At 39.7% G+C, this 17,713-nt stretch overlaps 2 protein-coding genes across 8 annotated transcripts in view; both read right to left on the bottom strand.

Annotated features, from left to right (window-relative positions):
* The window catches only part of LOC135624299 (uncharacterized), a 31,599-nt gene extending 16,157 nt beyond the window's left edge, over positions 1 to 15,442 (bottom strand). For 4 of the 7 annotated variants that reach the window (XM_065127763.1, XM_065127764.1, XM_065127766.1 and 1 more), the window contains exons 1-5: positions 15,089 to 15,442; positions 13,908 to 14,444; positions 13,136 to 13,359; positions 7,168 to 7,314; positions 2,348 to 2,572 (exon numbers count right to left, since the gene is read on the bottom strand). In XM_065127763.1, the coding sequence (XP_064983835.1) occupies positions 2,348 to 2,572; positions 7,168 to 7,314; positions 13,136 to 13,359; positions 13,908 to 14,444; positions 15,089 to 15,364 (1,409 nt within the window). In that variant the 5' untranslated portion in view covers positions 15,365 to 15,442. The remainder of the gene's footprint in view (positions 1 to 2,347; positions 2,573 to 7,167; positions 7,315 to 13,135; positions 13,360 to 13,907; positions 14,445 to 15,088) is intronic. The other 3 variants (XM_065127768.1, XM_065127767.1, XM_065127769.1) reach the window with 3 other exon arrangements.
* A 1,215-nt stretch (positions 15,443 to 16,657) lies between these two features.
* LOC103999833 (early nodulin-like protein 5) lies at positions 16,658 to 17,281 on the bottom strand. The gene has a single exon (XM_018819128.2). The coding sequence runs from the start codon at positions 17,279 to 17,281 to the stop codon at positions 16,658 to 16,660; it is 624 nt and encodes a 207-aa protein (XP_018674673.2).
* Positions 17,282 to 17,713: the final 432 nt, after the last annotated feature.

Raw genomic sequence — 17,713 nt, 5'->3', positions numbered from 1 at the left:
TATTGCAGAACCTCTAACAGACATCCATTTATTGTATTTTGTGCTGATATCAAACTATTATTGTAACTGTCTATCCTTTCTGCCATTCTATGTAGACCTCTTATTACCAATTTATACTGCTTATAATAAGAAAAGTTGAAAATATCACTTAGAAGAATTTGATCTTCAGTAGGGAGAGTGCATTTGGTTTGAAATAGCCGAAAGCCTTTTGGACCTGGGAATTCTTTCGAGCTCATGTTCCTGAAGAAAACCAAACTTTATTCTGAAATTTGCATCTCGCCTTTATGTAACGATAGTTTATTTTTCATCTTATTCCTATTTCTTTTCCTCCTATCAGCGGATAGTATTGATTCATAAATTTTCTTTTGAAATATAAAAATTCAAGTCCAATATGTGCTTCTTTTATTTCAATTGCCTCTTTGCTACATGCATAAGGCATGTTGCTATATTGCATTGTATTCTATTATCGAATCTTTGCCATATTTAGAAGTAGTTACCTTTCGTACCTCTGGATTTCTATACAACTCGAAGTAGGTGAACATATTTTCATTTGGATCATAAAATATAGTTTCTTTTTCATGTCTAATCTGAAACAAAAGAATTTTATTGTATTACCTCTTTCAAAATGTATTCCAAATTCTATTGATTTCTCATAATCCAGTGAACCATGCCTGACAAGAGAAACTTTCTCTTTCAGCTAATACTTATTTGTCTTTGTCTAGAAATGTAAATAATTTATTTTGTTTGGTTCTGTTGCTTTGAAGGTGAAGATATTATATCCAAAGTTTTTCATTATGAATTGTTGTATTACTTCTAGAATGATATTATTTCTCATTGGTTTTATTAGTTCTCTACATAAATAATCTGCAATCTTATTATCCTTTCCTTTGATATGTTGGGATTGTTGCTTATAACCATTTCCAGTGATGTAGTCTACTAATCTATACCATCTTCATTGTACTAATCTACTTTTATGTGTTTTATTATAATAAGCTACAATATTATGACAGCCAACTTTAATGAATTCTTTGTCTAAGTATATTCAATAGGCATTAATTGCATTAATTATTACTTCTATTTCAGCATCTGTTGATGTTAATATAATATTTTTGTATTATATTTTCCATTTCTATACCTATAAATTTCTTCTTTGACCTCGATTTTTTGTTATAGGATCGTTCCCCGTCTATTTTATGATGCATCTGTTTCTATAATTTTTGTGGCTTCTTGTCTAGGGATTCCTAATTGCAATAGATGCTTTATTTTTTCTTTTATTTTGTATACTAACTTTTTATCTTCTAGATTAAAATGTTTTTTTTCCAGTTTTCTTTAGTTTATTATATAAAGGTTGTGTTAACTAACTCACTCGCTGTGGCTTAAGAGACGAACTCTCAGGATGAAAGCCTCGCACCACTCACACACAAGGTAGGAAAAGCATACGATTCATTGATTCATCTCTAAATAATGCATTACACTGTTCTAGCCCCTTTTTATTATCTAAGTACAAAAAAAAATGTAAAAGTGAAAATTTTACAATTGCTCCAAATCAAATATATGATTTGATTTCCTTTCGAAGAAATAATTTTCAATTAGGATTTGGAATCATCCATTAGGATTTGGAATTTTCAATCACAATCATAATTTGATTTTTCTTAAATTCTTTCCACATTTTCTTCTTCCTTGAGTAATCTAAGAAACTAGGTCAAAATTATTCAGTATGTTGTCATGTGACAACTTATGATATGCAAAATAACCCCTAAACTAATCAAATTTATTTAAATAAGAGATAGATAAGATTGATTCCACGTCTAAGATGATGGAAGTGTAGGAAGTCTCTCATGATATAGTAATATAGTACAGACTGCCAAGGAGCACAAAACGAAATAGCAAATGAAGACTTACATGAGGCCAAGGAAACAAGGATGTCATCCAAGAAAATACTTGAATTCCTTCTAAAATTTCAGCATGCAATAAAAAAAAAATTAACTCATTCTAGTTATCCTAGGCATATACTGAAACTACCAAGTCAAGACCTCCTGAATAGTAGACAACACCAACTGAATGCTGAGGCAAACAACAAAAATAATCCTAAAAACTTAAGGAAAAGGACATTTAATTTGATTACATGACCAGTGAACATCTGTTGCACGGAACCATAGCAATAGCTATGTCTCATGAAACAAGGTCCAAAATAAGATCACATAAAAGAAGCATGCCAGAGTTCATCATTGAGCTGAATAGCATAATTTTCTGAAATTGCTCTATATGAACAAACATAAGCAAAATTTTCCTAAAGTTTAATAAAACCTTAACAACAAAAACAAGAGCAAGATGCAAAATCTTATACCTGAAAACTGTTTCTTCAACCACAGCATATGTCCTGTGAAGCCTTTCCTGTATGGAATTACTCTCTAGCTGAACTTCTCGAATCTCCTTTAAAATTCGATGAAGGTCAGTGTCTTGTTTCCAGCTGTTCTTTGTTATTTCAGTCACACGATCAATGTAATATTTTCTAGAAGGAACTTTTGGCAATTTATCAAGCTCGGCAATTAGTTCAGCATGTTCAACCTCCCTGAGAACAACAAAAAGTAAGCCAGGAGAAACAAATTTGACAATCGTAATGGAGATAAAACAAAATGAGCCTAAAAATTATTGATGTAGCACATGCCTTTTTCCTACAACTGATTTGTAACAATTTACCTATTATTTCATTTCTGGAAAATTAGATCAAAGTTCTAGTTCACAAGTAAACTACAGCATTGGTACCCACACTATGATCTACATATAACCAAAGTCTTCAATTTCGAATAATACCACTCGTACCGGGCGGTACAAACCGGTCCATCAACAAACCGGTACATGGACCGCCTGCTACTGAACGGTATATATATATATATATATATAAAGGCGACGTCTCCTCGATTTTCTGCTACGTCGCCCTGCTTGGGGAGAAGAGAGGCGACGTCGTAGATTTTTTTTTTTTACTTATATATATAGGCGATGTCGCCTTGTTTTTCTGTGACGTCGCCTCGACAACATAGCCCCACATGGGGAGAAGAGAGGCGACGTTGCAGATTTTTTTTTTTTACTTTTATATATAAATATATATATAAATAAAAGATCTTTTTACTTATATATATATATATATATATATATATATATAGAGAGAGAGAGAGAGAGAGGCGATGTTGCCTCATTTTTCTGTGACGTCGCATCGCATGGGGAGAAGAGATTTTTTTTTACTTAATATATATATATGTATATGTATATGTATATATACATATATATATGTATATGTATATATATATATATATATGTATATATACATATATATATATATATACACACACTAAGCAGTATATCGAAACATACCGCTTTGTCACGGACTAAACTGGTTTTGCCTAAGTCGTGTGGCACCCTTACGTGTCCGTCCGCAGAGGTCAGCCTCCCATGGCCCCTTAGGACCCACAAAAGAGAAAACGGGTTAGAGAAAACGCCTCACTCGAGATCCACAAGCAAACATTTCCGAAAACACTTCATAGACAATGCAAATTACAAACAGACTTTACAAGCTCTGAACAGTTGCACAACAAATGGTCAAAATGGTCCATTACAAACCGAAAATCTCTCATAAGTGTCCACATGACACAACCTTTATTTACAAGCCTAAAACGGCCACCAACCCAACTAAAATGGGACTATTAAGCCTTTGGTCGTCCCTCTACATGTTGTGTAAAGCATGAACATACCAAAAGACACGGACATACATAAGCATTACATCAAACATCCTATTTAAAAGTTTGTCCGTGACATTCTCCCCCACTTATTCCTTCGATGTCCTTGTCGAAGCCTCTGCCGACACTGCAACTCCTTGCCTTTGCTGAGTCTTCAATCTTCTGCTCCAGCTGCAATGCGCCTCCTGGCTCCTAATTGCTCTCCGCTGCTGTTTTTGAGTAGTCGAACCTTTGATCCGCCATGCTGCTTCAACTCGCCAATGACTCTGACTCTAGTGTGGGGTTGGCTGAGTTGTGTTGATCCCTGTTGGTTCCTGCGGATCCTCCAGATGAAGGAAAAGACCATCCTTACTATGCGCCAATCTTTCAAATGCCTCATGCTGCATGAACTGGGTGGATGCTTGTTGGAGCTTTAACGAGCATCGCCTCGCAAGCTTCTGAAGTTTTGGGTCCTTCCTCCACAAAATTTGCCCATTGACTCTTCTTTCACTTAGTTGTCACTTCCAAGTAGATTCGCATCACTTCCGCTTTCGAATGGCATTTCGTTGGAAAATGAAGCGGACAATATACTCTCAGTAGCACTGATCACCGTTGGTGAGGATTTGACAACTATTGTCTTTTATTATCTTCGAAGGGTCTTTGAACTGTGCAGAGCTCCTATGCTAGATAGATAAGAGAATTGGGGCACTCGGTTTCGCCCATTCTCTTAAGAGTTGAGAGGCAAAGGTTACTTGACTTCGCCCATTATCTTCGAAGGGTCTTTGAACTGTGCAGAGCTCCTTGCTTCGATCATACCTCTGCATGATCAAGTCCCTCCCATGGGACTCATTGGTACTTGCATTCAAACTTTTTCCTTGATGGAACACTGCCCCCATATACCGATGACAAAGGCTTTCATCCAATGCAAAATTCGATGCACGCACGGAAGACCCACATCTGCGGTACCATGGCCTTCACTCCTTAAATCCATAGCCCTTCTTGTCGTCGTGTTATTCACCGAAGTGAAGCTTCCAGTAGCTCCCGATCATACCTCTGTATGATCTAGTCCCTCACGGGACAATGTCGTGTGTATCGCATTGCCACGAACTGTTCCACCACGATCCGCTGCACCATATCGCCTCCTGGTGACATCTCTATTGCATTCTGATCCTTGTGGGATGAACTCGAATTGTGATTCCTCCATGTGTGGCCTCTGCCAATACATCGCAGGGTCTCTTCCACCTTCAATTTTGTTTGCTCCTTTGGCAATCGACCTTCATCCACCCACTCTTGGGTCACACCTAGATGAAGCACCGCTCTAGGACAGTCCATCGCCTAGCAGCTCCTGAAGTCCACCGACTTCGTTGAAAATGGTGCACCATTGTCTGGATCCTGGGCCTCTGCCCCTACCAGCACAATCTCCGCTGCGCACCGCTTCCTGCCTAGCAACTTGACTGGCAACACTGTGGCATATTCTTCAAGAGTACCCGCCTCTACGTCCTCTTGCCCCGTGCCAAGGCCTTCTGAACCTAATTTCGCCTCCGCAAGTTGAGTTAGCTTAGTTCCTCCATCAAATGCTCTTCTCCGAGATAAGGTGCATGTGCCCAGAAGCTCCCTTCGTCTTTGGCACCATGCAAGATGAGTCCACTCCGTCAGAATGAAGGACCCATGGAACAACATAATCTTGCTCTTGCCTTTGCAAGAGTTCATGTCCTTGGCCTCTGTCCAAGGAAAGCATTGTGCCTTCGCTCCATGTTCCATCTTCTATGCTGGCTCCTTTCATGCGGCTTGGGTACTTCACCAAGTTACACCCAAGTTGCTTCGCTCCTCGTTTTTGCATTGAGTTAATGGTGGCCCTCGTGCCCACCATTCCACGGGTCAGCCCTCCCTTGAGTCCGATCTCCATATCGACTCCAAGTGTGCTTTCATTTGTGTTGCTTTGGGTCGCTCCCCCACTTGATCTCGCAATGCATCCACCAATGCATTCTCTCAAGCGAGATCATGCGACGACTCCTCACCGCTTGCTCGGTCCATTGAGCTTCGTGGAGTTGTTATTTGTTGAGGTACTCCTCAACATGTGTAGTCCGTCCCACATGATTCTCCCTCTAGAGAGTCGTGACTTATCCCTCCTGGATAACTGTCCTGTTACAGCAACATCTCTCTTCGTTTCGGAGACCATCATCCCCTTGGACTACTCCGATTTGCTGAATAAACTGTGCATTGTTCTGCCTCCTGTAAACGCACTTGCTAGATTGCGACTCCACGTCAATACAGCCCCCACTGCACCACTCAAGGCCTAGCAAAATGCTGAACTCGTTACACACTTCAGCCTCCTACGGGTGTATCCTTCACATGCCGAAGAGAAAGTTTCAATGCTTCATGGCGCCGAGTTTCGGTTGCCTTGGGATGGCCACGAACATTCCATCGTCCGCATACAAGCCCATGCATGAGTACCGAATTCTTCGAGTTAGCAATTCCCCTCACCTCTGTGAGCTTTGCACAACTCTTTCGGTCGCTAAGCAACTCATTCCACCTTGCATGATCTCATCCTTTACCAAGCGCCTCGCTTGCCTTAAGCACCATCAAGTATAGTTGTCAACGTTGGGTTGTAGCTCAAACTCAACCATCCCAACCTTTATGCGCTCCGCATTCTTCCAAGCTTGACTGTTCTCGTGGTGTCTCTTGCGCGAAGGGTTGGCCATTCCTCTGAATGTCAATCTCAGATGCCCGCTTCTCCGAGCGACTCCTTTTCCCTACATCTTTATGCCCGTTTTCCCCTAAACGGTCGCGCGTGTGCTAACTGCCCTCAACGCAGCCCCGCTAGGTCCCCCACGTTTGCATGCTAAGTGTTTCTATGAGTGCTTGTCCCGCTCTGATACCATCTGTCATGGACTTAGCTAGTTTTGCCTAAGTCGTGCGACACCCTTGCGTGTCAGTCCGCAAAGGTCAGCCTCCCCAAAGCCTCCCATAATCCCTTAGGACCCACAAAAGAAAAAACGGGTTAGAGAAAATGCCTCACTCGGGATCCACAAGCAAACATTTCCGAAAACACTTCTAGACAATGCAAATTACAAACAGACTTTACAAGCTATATACAGTTGCACAACAATGGGTCAAAATGATCCATTACAGACCGAAAATCTCTCACAAGTGTCCACATAACACAACCTTTATTTACAAGCCTAAAGCGGCCACCAACCCAACTAAAATGGGACTAGTAAGCCTTCGGTCGTCCCTCTACATGCTGTGCAAAGCATGAACATACCAAAAGACACGGATATACATAAGCATTACATCAAACATCCTATTTAGAAGTTTGTCTGTGACAGCTTGGTATACAGTACCGTATCATACCGAGTGTATCTCGAAACTTCAGTATGGTACGATATTTCAATTCTTGCATATAACAATTATTCATTAACTAACAGTTGGCATTCTTATCAATAAGTTTTACCTTCTGTGAATTTCTGACATTGTGGCCTCTGTCACTTGTTTAATTTCTTTTAATTTCAAAAGCTTTTCTTGCAGTTCAGGTTTTTGAGCATGTATCGACTGCTCAAGCAATAGTGGTCTCACTTCTGCTGTTCCTTTTAGTGCATTCCTGCAATCAAATAGATAAAGCAGTGTGAAAGTTGTAGAGGAAAGTTGCAGTTGATTTGAGCCTCCATAACTTTCATCCTCTGGTACATTCACTGTCCAAAAGTACAGTAGCTTTAATAATGCTTTCAAGCAATCAGCATTTACTTGCCATGTTTAGCTAGATTGTGGTAAGATATACAATCAAGAATTAGCTACCATTATCTCATATGAATGAGCTGCAGACAGAGGAGAATTGGAGCTTGATTATTGTAAAGAAACATGATATGTACTGCAGGGAAGATTGTGTCTCAGAAAAGGCATATAAGAGTAAACAAAACATAAAGAAGCACAGAACTTGCAAGTCAATATGATGATCGAGAATGGATAACATGTTTAGCAGTTGCACCTAAAGAATGACATTGAAATCATTAAAGATCTTTACCAACATGGACATCCATCAATGTGGTGTGACATGATGTATCAATAAAACCTTACTAATATTTCAAAGAATAATGAACACAATGTAGTGCAAATGCCAAGTTCCTATGAAATGCATTGTTCAAGAAAAGAGGAGCTTGCAAGGTTTATAGTCTCTCTTTTTTTTCAGCTTTCATGATTCCACACGTGCAGCATAGTTTTTTTTGACAGCAAATCAAGTTCCTTTTTGTCTTTTTAATACCAGTGCAATGCGAGTTCCACTACCTGTTATGCTTTGGAGTCCAAAAAGGCTTGCACAACATTGAAGAAAACTTAACAGCAATAAATAATTCATTAATACGATGGATTGAGCACTCATAGTATCATCAATAATTGTGCCAAGGAATATGCTTTCCTTCGTGCTGAAGTTAGAGAAATATCTGATGAAAGGATAAGAATGCGATGGGGCCCAATGAGCACCCGGTTCTATCCTCTTCCTCTATATATTCTCTGGCTTAGTCTCTTGCAAGACATCGGTCTAAAAACCAGAGTCTTACTTGAGCAGAAATCTATCCTCTGTAAGCATTTCAAGCTTTGTTTATATCCAATCTATTGTAAGCATTTTAAGCTTTCTATAGTTCTTTGTGCTTATCATTTCTTATAATATTTTGGATCTCGCTTCCGTCACCTTTCGCGTCACCTTTCTGGTATCAGAGCTTATTGTATTCTGTTTTGATATAGTCTCTAACCGAATTGGTATGATATTTATGCTAAGTTTGCTTTGTAAAACATCACTTACGGTTTAAAACTTGTGAGGAGCCCGAGGAAGGCAACCAGGTCAGGGAACCACAGTAAGACCTTTGACGCAAGCCCTCGAAGTTAAGAACGTAAGTAGATCTAAAACAATGCATATTTAGCATATGTCTAAGCTTTGGGAAGAAGCTATTCAAAAATGGTATACAGACTCCCATACCTCCCATCTGGACTACCTAAATCTAGCGGAGACTTCAAAACCCACTAAGAAAGAACTAGCTCAGAACATCTCTGTCATTTACGACCGAACTTGTCTATCAAGTAGAGTAAATCTGAGAAACTTCAAACTTTTGCTTGAAGAAAACCGCAACCTTGAGCATAGGGTTAAGAACCTTGAATCCTCAATAACAATGCTATCTTCCTTACTCATCGAGAACAAGCCTCTTACTCAAGCTGATGTTCAAAAATTGGTGCTAGAAATAACTAAGCAACCCAAACTCATTGAGGAAGAAGCCTTACGACTTTCACAGAGCCTGGACCAAAAACTCCAAAGGATTGAAATTTTATTATCCAAAATAGAAAAACAAATCTTTGGATGAGCCATATATCCTCTAGTAGTACCGAATCTTACAAGGAAGCTCTTAAAGCCACTGAATCTATTGAACCCCCATCACTTGGGTTTCTCAAAACAAGTGATTTTCCGGGAACTCTCAGCCATCAGGTAGCCGTAATCAAGCAGCATAACGTACAAATTCAACTTCTGGTACAAATTGCTGAAGACATAAAAGGAATACGAACGGAGCTACAGACAATACGGGAACTGCAACAATCAAAGGCAACGCAATCCCAAGTAGTACCAGACGAACTCATCACCAAATTAGCAAACCTCAACCTAGGCCCCTCTGAAAGGCCTAAAGAAACAAAAGGAAGAATATTAGTCTTTAAAGACCCTATAAAGATCTTCCAAGAAGATAGAAGATGACTTCCAGAACACAGACCCAAGAGGTATCTACGTCAACTCCTCTCGTAGAAGACCAAATCAGGAACTACAGAAGAAACCAGAGGAGAATATTCAACGCTAGAAGACGACTTGGGCAACTTATCTTCAGAAATACAGACTCAAACGCGCAGGTTCTGGAACAACAAATAGACCCTCAGGCGCAGCTGCAATTATCCACGAGGGAAAGAGCTCTCGACAGCAGCAGCAATAGAGGAACTAGACCTGGAAGAGGATGACTATATTCAAATCCAGGAGTCAGTATTTTACTCTGCAGAAGCTCAGCAAAGCAATGAAAGAATAAGAGCCAAGTTCGGAAGCCTACTAGACCAGCTAAAGGCCCAAGGTTATATTGGGGAGAACCCTCTCAAGCATTGGAGAAAGAATGAAATAACATGCAAGTTGGAAATCAAAAATCAAGATTTTGTGGTAGAAGACAAGCCTCTCAGACATTTGACACCACAAGCAAAGGAAGCTTTTTCCAAGCATATAAGAGCACTACTGGAAATAGGGGTTATCAGACCAAGCAAAAGCAAGCACCGTACCACTGCTATAATTGTTAATTCAGGAACCACGGTGGACCCCATAACAGGAGCGGAAAGAAAAGGGAAGGAAAGGATGGTTTTTAACTACAAAAGGCTCAATGACATCACGGAGAAGGATCAATATAGCCTCCCTGGTATTAACACCATCCTCAAAAAGGTCAGCAATAGTAAAATTTACTCAAAGTTTGATTTAAAATTTGGCTTTCATCAAGTCGCTATGCACCCTGATTCCATCGAATGGACTGCATTCTGGGTACCTGAAGGATTGTATGAATGGCTTGCAATGCCATTTGGTCTCAAAAATGCCCCTGATGTATTCCAAAGGAAAATGGATAATTGCTTCAAAGGTACGGAACAATTCATTGCAGTCTACATTGATGATATCCTTGTTTTCTCAGAAAACGAAAAGGAGCATGAGCAACACCTCACCAAGATGTTAAAAATATGCCAAGAGAATGGCTTTGTTTTAAGCCCGACAAAGATGAAAATTGCAGTAAAGGAAATTGAATTTCTTGGAGCAGTCCTAGGGAATTCCAAGATCAAACTGCAACCCCATATCATTAAAAAAATTACTGATTATCGGGAGGAAGACCTTACTACCAAGAAAGGCCTCAGATCATGGCTAGGGATCCTAAACTATGCAAGAAGCTACATACCCAACCTGGGCAGACTCTTAGGCCCGTTATATTCAAAAACAAGCCCAACAGGTGAGAAAAGGATGAACAATCAAGATTGGGAACTGATCAAGAAAATCAAGAGCTTAGTACAAAATCTTCCTGACCTGGAAGTACCTCCTGAAGACTGTTTCATAATACTAGAAACAGACGGATGCATGGAAGGATGGGGAGGAATTTGTAAATGGAAAAAACAAAAATATGACCCCAAAAATACTGAAAAGGTATGTGCCTACGCCAGTGGAAAGTACAATCCCATCAAGTCTACTATAGACGCTGAAATGCATGCAGTTATGAAAACCCTGGAGACATTGAAGATTTATTTTCTTGACAAAAGAGAAATCATTATTAGAACAGATTGCCAAGCAATAATAAGCTTCTTCAACAAGTCAGCTCAGAACAAACCATCTAGAGTAAGATGGATGGCCTTCGTAGACTATATCACTGGGAGCGGCGTGGAAGTAAAATTTGAGCACATCGAAGGAGAAAGTAACATTCTAGCTGACTCTTTATCCAGACTAATAAATATTTTGGTTGCAGGATGGCCAAGCGAATCATTACTCCTAATCCTGGAAGCCACCCAGGAAGTTCAAGCCAAACCAAACCTCAAGGCTGCTACACACCTGAATCAACTAATAAACCAGGTGACCTCCTCCTGCAATACCAACAGGAAATGGACAAGCTCAGAACCAGGACACGTGACGGACTCTCATTTAATGAAGTGGGATTATCTGAAAGAAGACTTGGATCAATTCAAAAGGAAGCCTCCCGACAAGCACTTGAAGCATTGCAACAATTCTTCGACGTCCACTTAATCAAGACTAAAGAGTATCAGAGAAGGAGCGGTGGAAAAGACAACTGGTACAGGGACTGGTTACCAGTCGTTCTTCAACAGCATGACGAAACATTCAGCGATGAAGAGGAAATCCGAAGCCACACAATAGCTGTCAACATTCAATTAAACGACAGCGAGGACGAGGCTGAGGAGCTACGGGAAAACCTTAATTCCTACTTCCGAGACACCCACATCACAGGAGAGGAAGTAGAGATGTCGTACCCCCGGAAGCATCAGAAGGAATTAATCGCAGTAGGACTAGAGGAGGAACTGATAATGGAATACCCACAGTTAGCAAGGCTATCTCAACAGGTATATTCATCATCTGCCATATCAAATTACAGGCCACCGACGGACTCAACCATGGGACCTGTAAACTATCCCCCGGCTGTAAACATAGAGTCCACAAGTCAGAGACCAGAATATGAAGGACACTCAAGACAGCCAAGGTTCAAGGCAAAGAACTTCTCGGAAGCCTGGAACCTCCCTTCGGCTTTCCAACAGCAAGGAGCGATGTTCACAATCCCATCCCAATTGGGAATGTTCGATGAAGTGTTTATGAGGTGGGAATCAATAACAAAGAATTTAGTATCTTTACAAGGATTCACAGATCCTCTAGCAAAAATGGAATTTATTGAAAATCTGCTCGGAGAAGCGGAGAAACTAGCGTGGATCCAATGGCGGATGGCCTACCCAGAAGAATACCAACTACTTCTAGCCAATGCAGATGGAATGGGAGGAACACAAAATATCCTCTCACAACTGAGGACGATTTTTATACTAGAAGACCCATTTCAAGGATCTACGACAACACAAGAAGAAGCTTACAGAGATCTCGAAAGGTTATCTTGCACTAACCTCAAATATATTATTCAATTCTTAAATGATTATATGAGGTTGGCATCCAAAACAGGAAGGATGTTCTTAGGACCAGAATTATCCAAAAAGTTATGGTCCAAAATGCCAGGGGAGCTAGGAAAAAGGATCAAAGAGGCATTTGAAGCAAAATATAGGGGAAACACCATAGGGGTAATCCCAAGGATTCTCTTCTCCTACAAATATTTAGAAGCAGAGTGCAAGGATGCTGCATTCAGAAGAGCATTAAAAGACCTATCCTTTTGCAGTGAGATTCCTATCCCAGGATATTACAACAAACCCGAAAGAAAATATGGGGTAAGAAGATCAACTACCTACAAGGGCAAACCCCACTCATCTCATGCAAGAATTGAAAAGAGAAAGCATTTGATAAGAAATAAGAAATGCAAGTGCTACCTTTGTGGAGAGGAAGGGCATTTTGCAAGAGAACGCCCTAACGACCGAAAAAAATATCAAAAGAGTAGCAATATTCGAACAATTAGACATTCCGGAAGAATACGAAATACTATCAGTACAAGAAGGAGAGAACCAAAGACCCAGAAATCCATGCCATTCAATATTAATACCAAAAGTGCTACATTCCATGATTGAAAGCATAAAATTATGACAAATATTATTAGTAATCATTATGAATAGAATCAGAAATTCTTACAATACTGTGACTTCTAGTAGCAATATGTCAAAGTTCCAAGCATCAACTTATATTGAGATTTTGTTGTGATTGAAGATATACCACAATATCCTACCATTGCATTTCCAGTTTCACAAGATTGCCCCTTCTTGCTTCTGCTTGCTCATTGAGCTCTTTCAAACAGAGCTCAATAGAATGTTGATCATCAAATGCCATTTTCACAGCTGCTTTTAGGAGCTCATACTCAGCTTCTAGACCCTGAATTTCGAAGACTTTAGACTGTGTTTTCTCCTTCAATGACTTCTCTTGATCTTTCAAACACTCAGTCTCATTTCTTAGCTGAAGCAGATATTTGAGGCAAGTAACATCACATAAAGATAATAATCATATTCAAAAATAGATATGAAAAAGGGTACCATCTATGTAAAACTCCAAAGAAAACCTTTTAGTAATAGCACATGGGTTAAAGGAAGACAAATTTATAGAAAGATAAAAATAACTCCAAAGTGAGAGGTCTGAATAATCTAGTACAGTTAATTCGAAGTCAAGCATTTGAAATGATTAATAATATCCATTTTCCTCTGAAAAAATGTTTGATCGCAGACAATTTCAACGACACAAATCAAATGTTAGAAATTGTTTATTTAAACAAGAAGCAGATCATCTATAGCTTTGTGTTCATAGAGATATGTACTTAATGTCTAAGGTTCACTGTATACCCCACACTCATATAAAAAGTTTTTGATGAAAGGTATGTCCGCAGAATTTCCTCAAAAAAATATATGTTTGTACAAATACATGCTTTTATCAAAAGGAATAAACAACAAGAAGCCTAGAAAGCATACAAAATAGACTCTAGTAAGAAAGATTGTGATTTCACAACTTACCTTCAATTTTTCCAACCGGAGAGAAGCCAGTGTCTGTTCAAGTTCAACAATACATTCACTATCTTCCTGCACAGTATCCTCTTTATTGGCACATACCTCTGTGGAATTCCTTGGTTGTTCTGAAACATATCCAACATTTCCCTCCTTGCAATGAATCTCTATATCACATTTCCGATGCCCGTATAACGATCCTGCATCATCTGACTCTTCCAGTGGCCCTGGAACTGCACTAGCACCAAGCAACCCATGTGTGTTTACTTCCGTAACATCTATATCAGATATCCCCCATAATTCTTTGTATGATCTTCCGGAAGTACATGGAAAATCATGTAAATCTTGACTCTCATACATTTTATTAGGCCACTCTGTAAGCAATTTTGATGTATCGTTAGAACTATCACCACTAGCTAAGGTGCTGTCAGAAGCATGACTGGTTGTTGTATCAGCTGATGCACCTGTATTCAAAATTGATTCGGATAGCCTCTCCACTAAAAACCTCAGCAACTTGTACGATTCCTCATTTGTTGGATATAGAAACTGGCAAAACCAATAGATTATTCTGCTTCTGAGAATATTTGTTAAACAATGATTAAATCATCAACAGAATCAGAAGAAGAAGAAGACACCAAATATTAACACAAGGAAAGAGGATAATCTGAATTTAACTTTTGAAGCTTGGATATACAACCAAACAAGTTCTTCAGGAACATCAAGGATCAAACTAGTTTTAGAGCTCAAATGGTAATGATTAAGCATGAAGTTCAAAACCATAAAACAGGAACCCAATCATTAGTCTGGAAGACTGAAAGTTTTTCTCATTTTGTTTCCCTTACCTGATCTCATTTTCACACCATTTATAGTTATAGTTACAAGGAAAAAAGAGCAGATATTAACATCGACAATTAGGGACTTAAGTGAATTTATACGATTAGGGTTGATAAAAGATTCCACTTGATCCTATTCTAAATTATTGTTTGCAGTAACAGAAAATTCAGGGAAAGTTATTGTTTGCAGTAACAGAACAAACTCTTAATTCTAAATTCTTCCTCTCCTTATTCATAGTAGACTCTTAGATATGGATTCTTCGAATATAAAATAAAGGTCTTCTCACCCGAATCATCATTGTCGACAAGCGAACAGATTGGTCGCTTACGAACAAAAGAAAAAGGGGGAGCAACTACCTGGTGGAAGCTGAGATCGTCTTTATATCCGATCGACTTGATGACCGCGGCAACATCCGCGCAAACCTTGAACCGCTCCGCGGCGGCATCCGGGATCGAGGTCGGGAGGGACGCCGAGGCGGCGCCACGGATTAGGCGAAGAGATTGAGCGCAGACGGAGACGAGGGCGTCGGGGGAGAGACCTTTGATCGAACAGGAGGAGGCGGAGAGGCCCGAAGGAAGCGAAACGCCAGAACTGCGCAGCGAACTCAGAAGGATCTCCTCCGCCTCGTCCATGGCGGCGTCTTCTCCCCGATAACAACCCCCCTACCCTTGAGACTGTTAGCTATGTTATAAGTTATTTGCTTAGCCTCTCCGTGGGAATCTCTATAGAGAAGGCCTATGACTTCATTCTTTTAAACTGCGAATTCTCAAAAAGATTTGAAATTTTTAGGAAAACTTTGAATATGACACTTATGGATATATGTCACTCGTTTTTTATTTTTAAAATTTTTTTGATATTTTTATAAATTTTTAAGCGTCTAAACAATATGTCATTTTTCTATTTTTGTTCTTATTTTTTATATTTCTAAAAAAATTATAAAGCATCCATACAATATTTTTTCACATTTGAGCTTCTAAATAAGTCAGCAATATATGTAGAAATTTTGGTGGAGCAAAACTTTTTCCTAATAGATGATGTATATTATTAAGAAAAAATATAAAAAATTTTCTAAAAATAATCTCAAATTTTGAGGAAAGCTATAAATATGACACTTATTAAAATATGTCATTGTTTTTTGTATTTTTATGAATTTTTTAGCATCTAAAATGTGTGTTTTTTTATTTTTTATTTCTAACAAATTATAATGCATCCATATAATATTTTTTTCACATTTAAGTTTCTAAATAGGTCCTCAATATATACAGAAAATTTGATCTAGAAAAAAAATAATTCTAATAGGTGATGTGGGGGACTCTCTGGTGATCGCCGGACGGTTGCGTTGCCTGAGGCAAAGACATGGTGGAGGAGGAAGACCGGAGACTGCAGCTGAGCTACGAAGAAGAATTAATGCATGCTTCCGTCCTTGTTCAGATCTGACAGGAGACTTGTAGTCGTTGGCATTGCTACAACCACAACCAGCAGTGTTTTTTTGCTTGTCCTGTTCAATTCGAACGATATTTTATTCGATGTTTCCTTACCTTCTACTATCCGTTTGCTTTCTTCATGTCTATGCCTTGCAAGCCGATATGAATTGGGTCTCACATGGATGCCTACAATATAGGTTCTCAGTGTGTACAGTGGGACGCACCTTCCCGTTGAATTTTATTCTCCATCTTCACTGCTTCTTTGATTGAAATAGCGTGTAATAGTAATTACATATTAATAGGAACATCTCCTCTATGGTAATGCACTACCAGGATGATATACCATTGCTTGATAAAGTAAATTACTATGTTGTTTTTTATATATGGAATAATCATTTAGCGTAATTCAAACTTAAAGCTGTCCAAATCTTAAAACAGAAGACAGAAGCATGCAACTCTAAGGTCCCTAAAGATCAACAAATAAATGAACATAAGCTTAATCTAGACAAACTGAGATATAGCGAAAGCAGATCCAAGAGCTGCCATGAACACGGTGTTCTTGAAGGAAGTAGCAAAACCCACGGCTGCGCTGGAGATGGAGCTGCCACTGTGGCGTGGCTGAGGAGATGGAGCATCTCCTGAGATGACCACTTCCCAGTGCACCATCACGCGAATGATCAACCTCTCCCCTGCCTTGCAGTTGCCTGGTTCGCCACTGATGAAGTAGAAGTAGCCGTGGCGGTCGAACGTGAACGTCGTGTTGCCGCCTACGAACTTGAAGAGTGGCGCCTTCGTGTCGCATTCTTTGTACGCGTTCTTGTCCACCACTAGCACCGAGTCGTTCTCATACTTGAAATCTGACAGCTCATCAAGAAATGAACTATCGAATGTTATTCGTGCCAGCAAAACGATCTTAATACTATATAATGAGAGTGAAAGCTTACACAAGGAATCTCCAATATGGAAGCGGTTCTTCGTCGCCCAGTGGTTGTAGTTCTCCAACTCATCTCCCGTGGGTTTCGTCCAACCTCTCGGTCCTCCAACACGGAACTCGTAAGCCGATAAGGTGGAGGAGAGAAGAAGCGAAACTGAAAGGAAGAAGAAGAGGTGAGAAGCAGCAGCCATTGATGAGACTGGAAGGCCACAAAACCTCGACCTGCTCGTGTTGGACTCGTGGACGCTCTTCAGGTGAAAGTGCTGTAGCAACAAAGAAGACCTTTAAAAGGAGGCAAGTATAGAGAGAGAAAGTAATGGGTAGTTAATGTTCGTTGGATTGGATCGAGAATGCAGTCTCGAGGGGGAGTGGGGTGTATGACGTGAGTGATTCAAACAGGTGAGTTCATGTACGTGTTAAGATTCGATGTTTGAGTGTGTGTGTGTGTGAGAGAGAGAGAGAGAGAGCGAGAGAGAATGCCGGAGTTTTGTTTGTGACTACGTGTCGTTGAACGAGTCAAATCATGGCCGAACACGTCGCGTGTGGAGGACGTGGTGGCATTGACCAAGTCTAACAATCATGAACGGGACCCATCTATACTAAAAGTTCTTTTACTGGTTATT

Source organism: Musa acuminata, chromosome BXJ2-10 (genome assembly GCF_036884655.1).
Source record: "Musa acuminata AAA Group cultivar baxijiao chromosome BXJ2-10, Cavendish_Baxijiao_AAA, whole genome shotgun sequence".
Lineage (NCBI taxonomy): Eukaryota > Viridiplantae > Streptophyta > Magnoliopsida > Zingiberales > Musaceae > Musa > Musa acuminata.
The sequence above is the reverse complement of the archived record's forward strand: the minus strand, read 5'-3'. Positions and strand labels throughout refer to the sequence as shown.

Coding starts and splice junctions, on each gene's coding strand:
- LOC103999833 (XM_018819128.2), bottom strand. CDS start 17,281: ATGGCTGCTGCTTCTCACCTCTTCTTCTTCCTTTCAGTTTCGCTTCTT.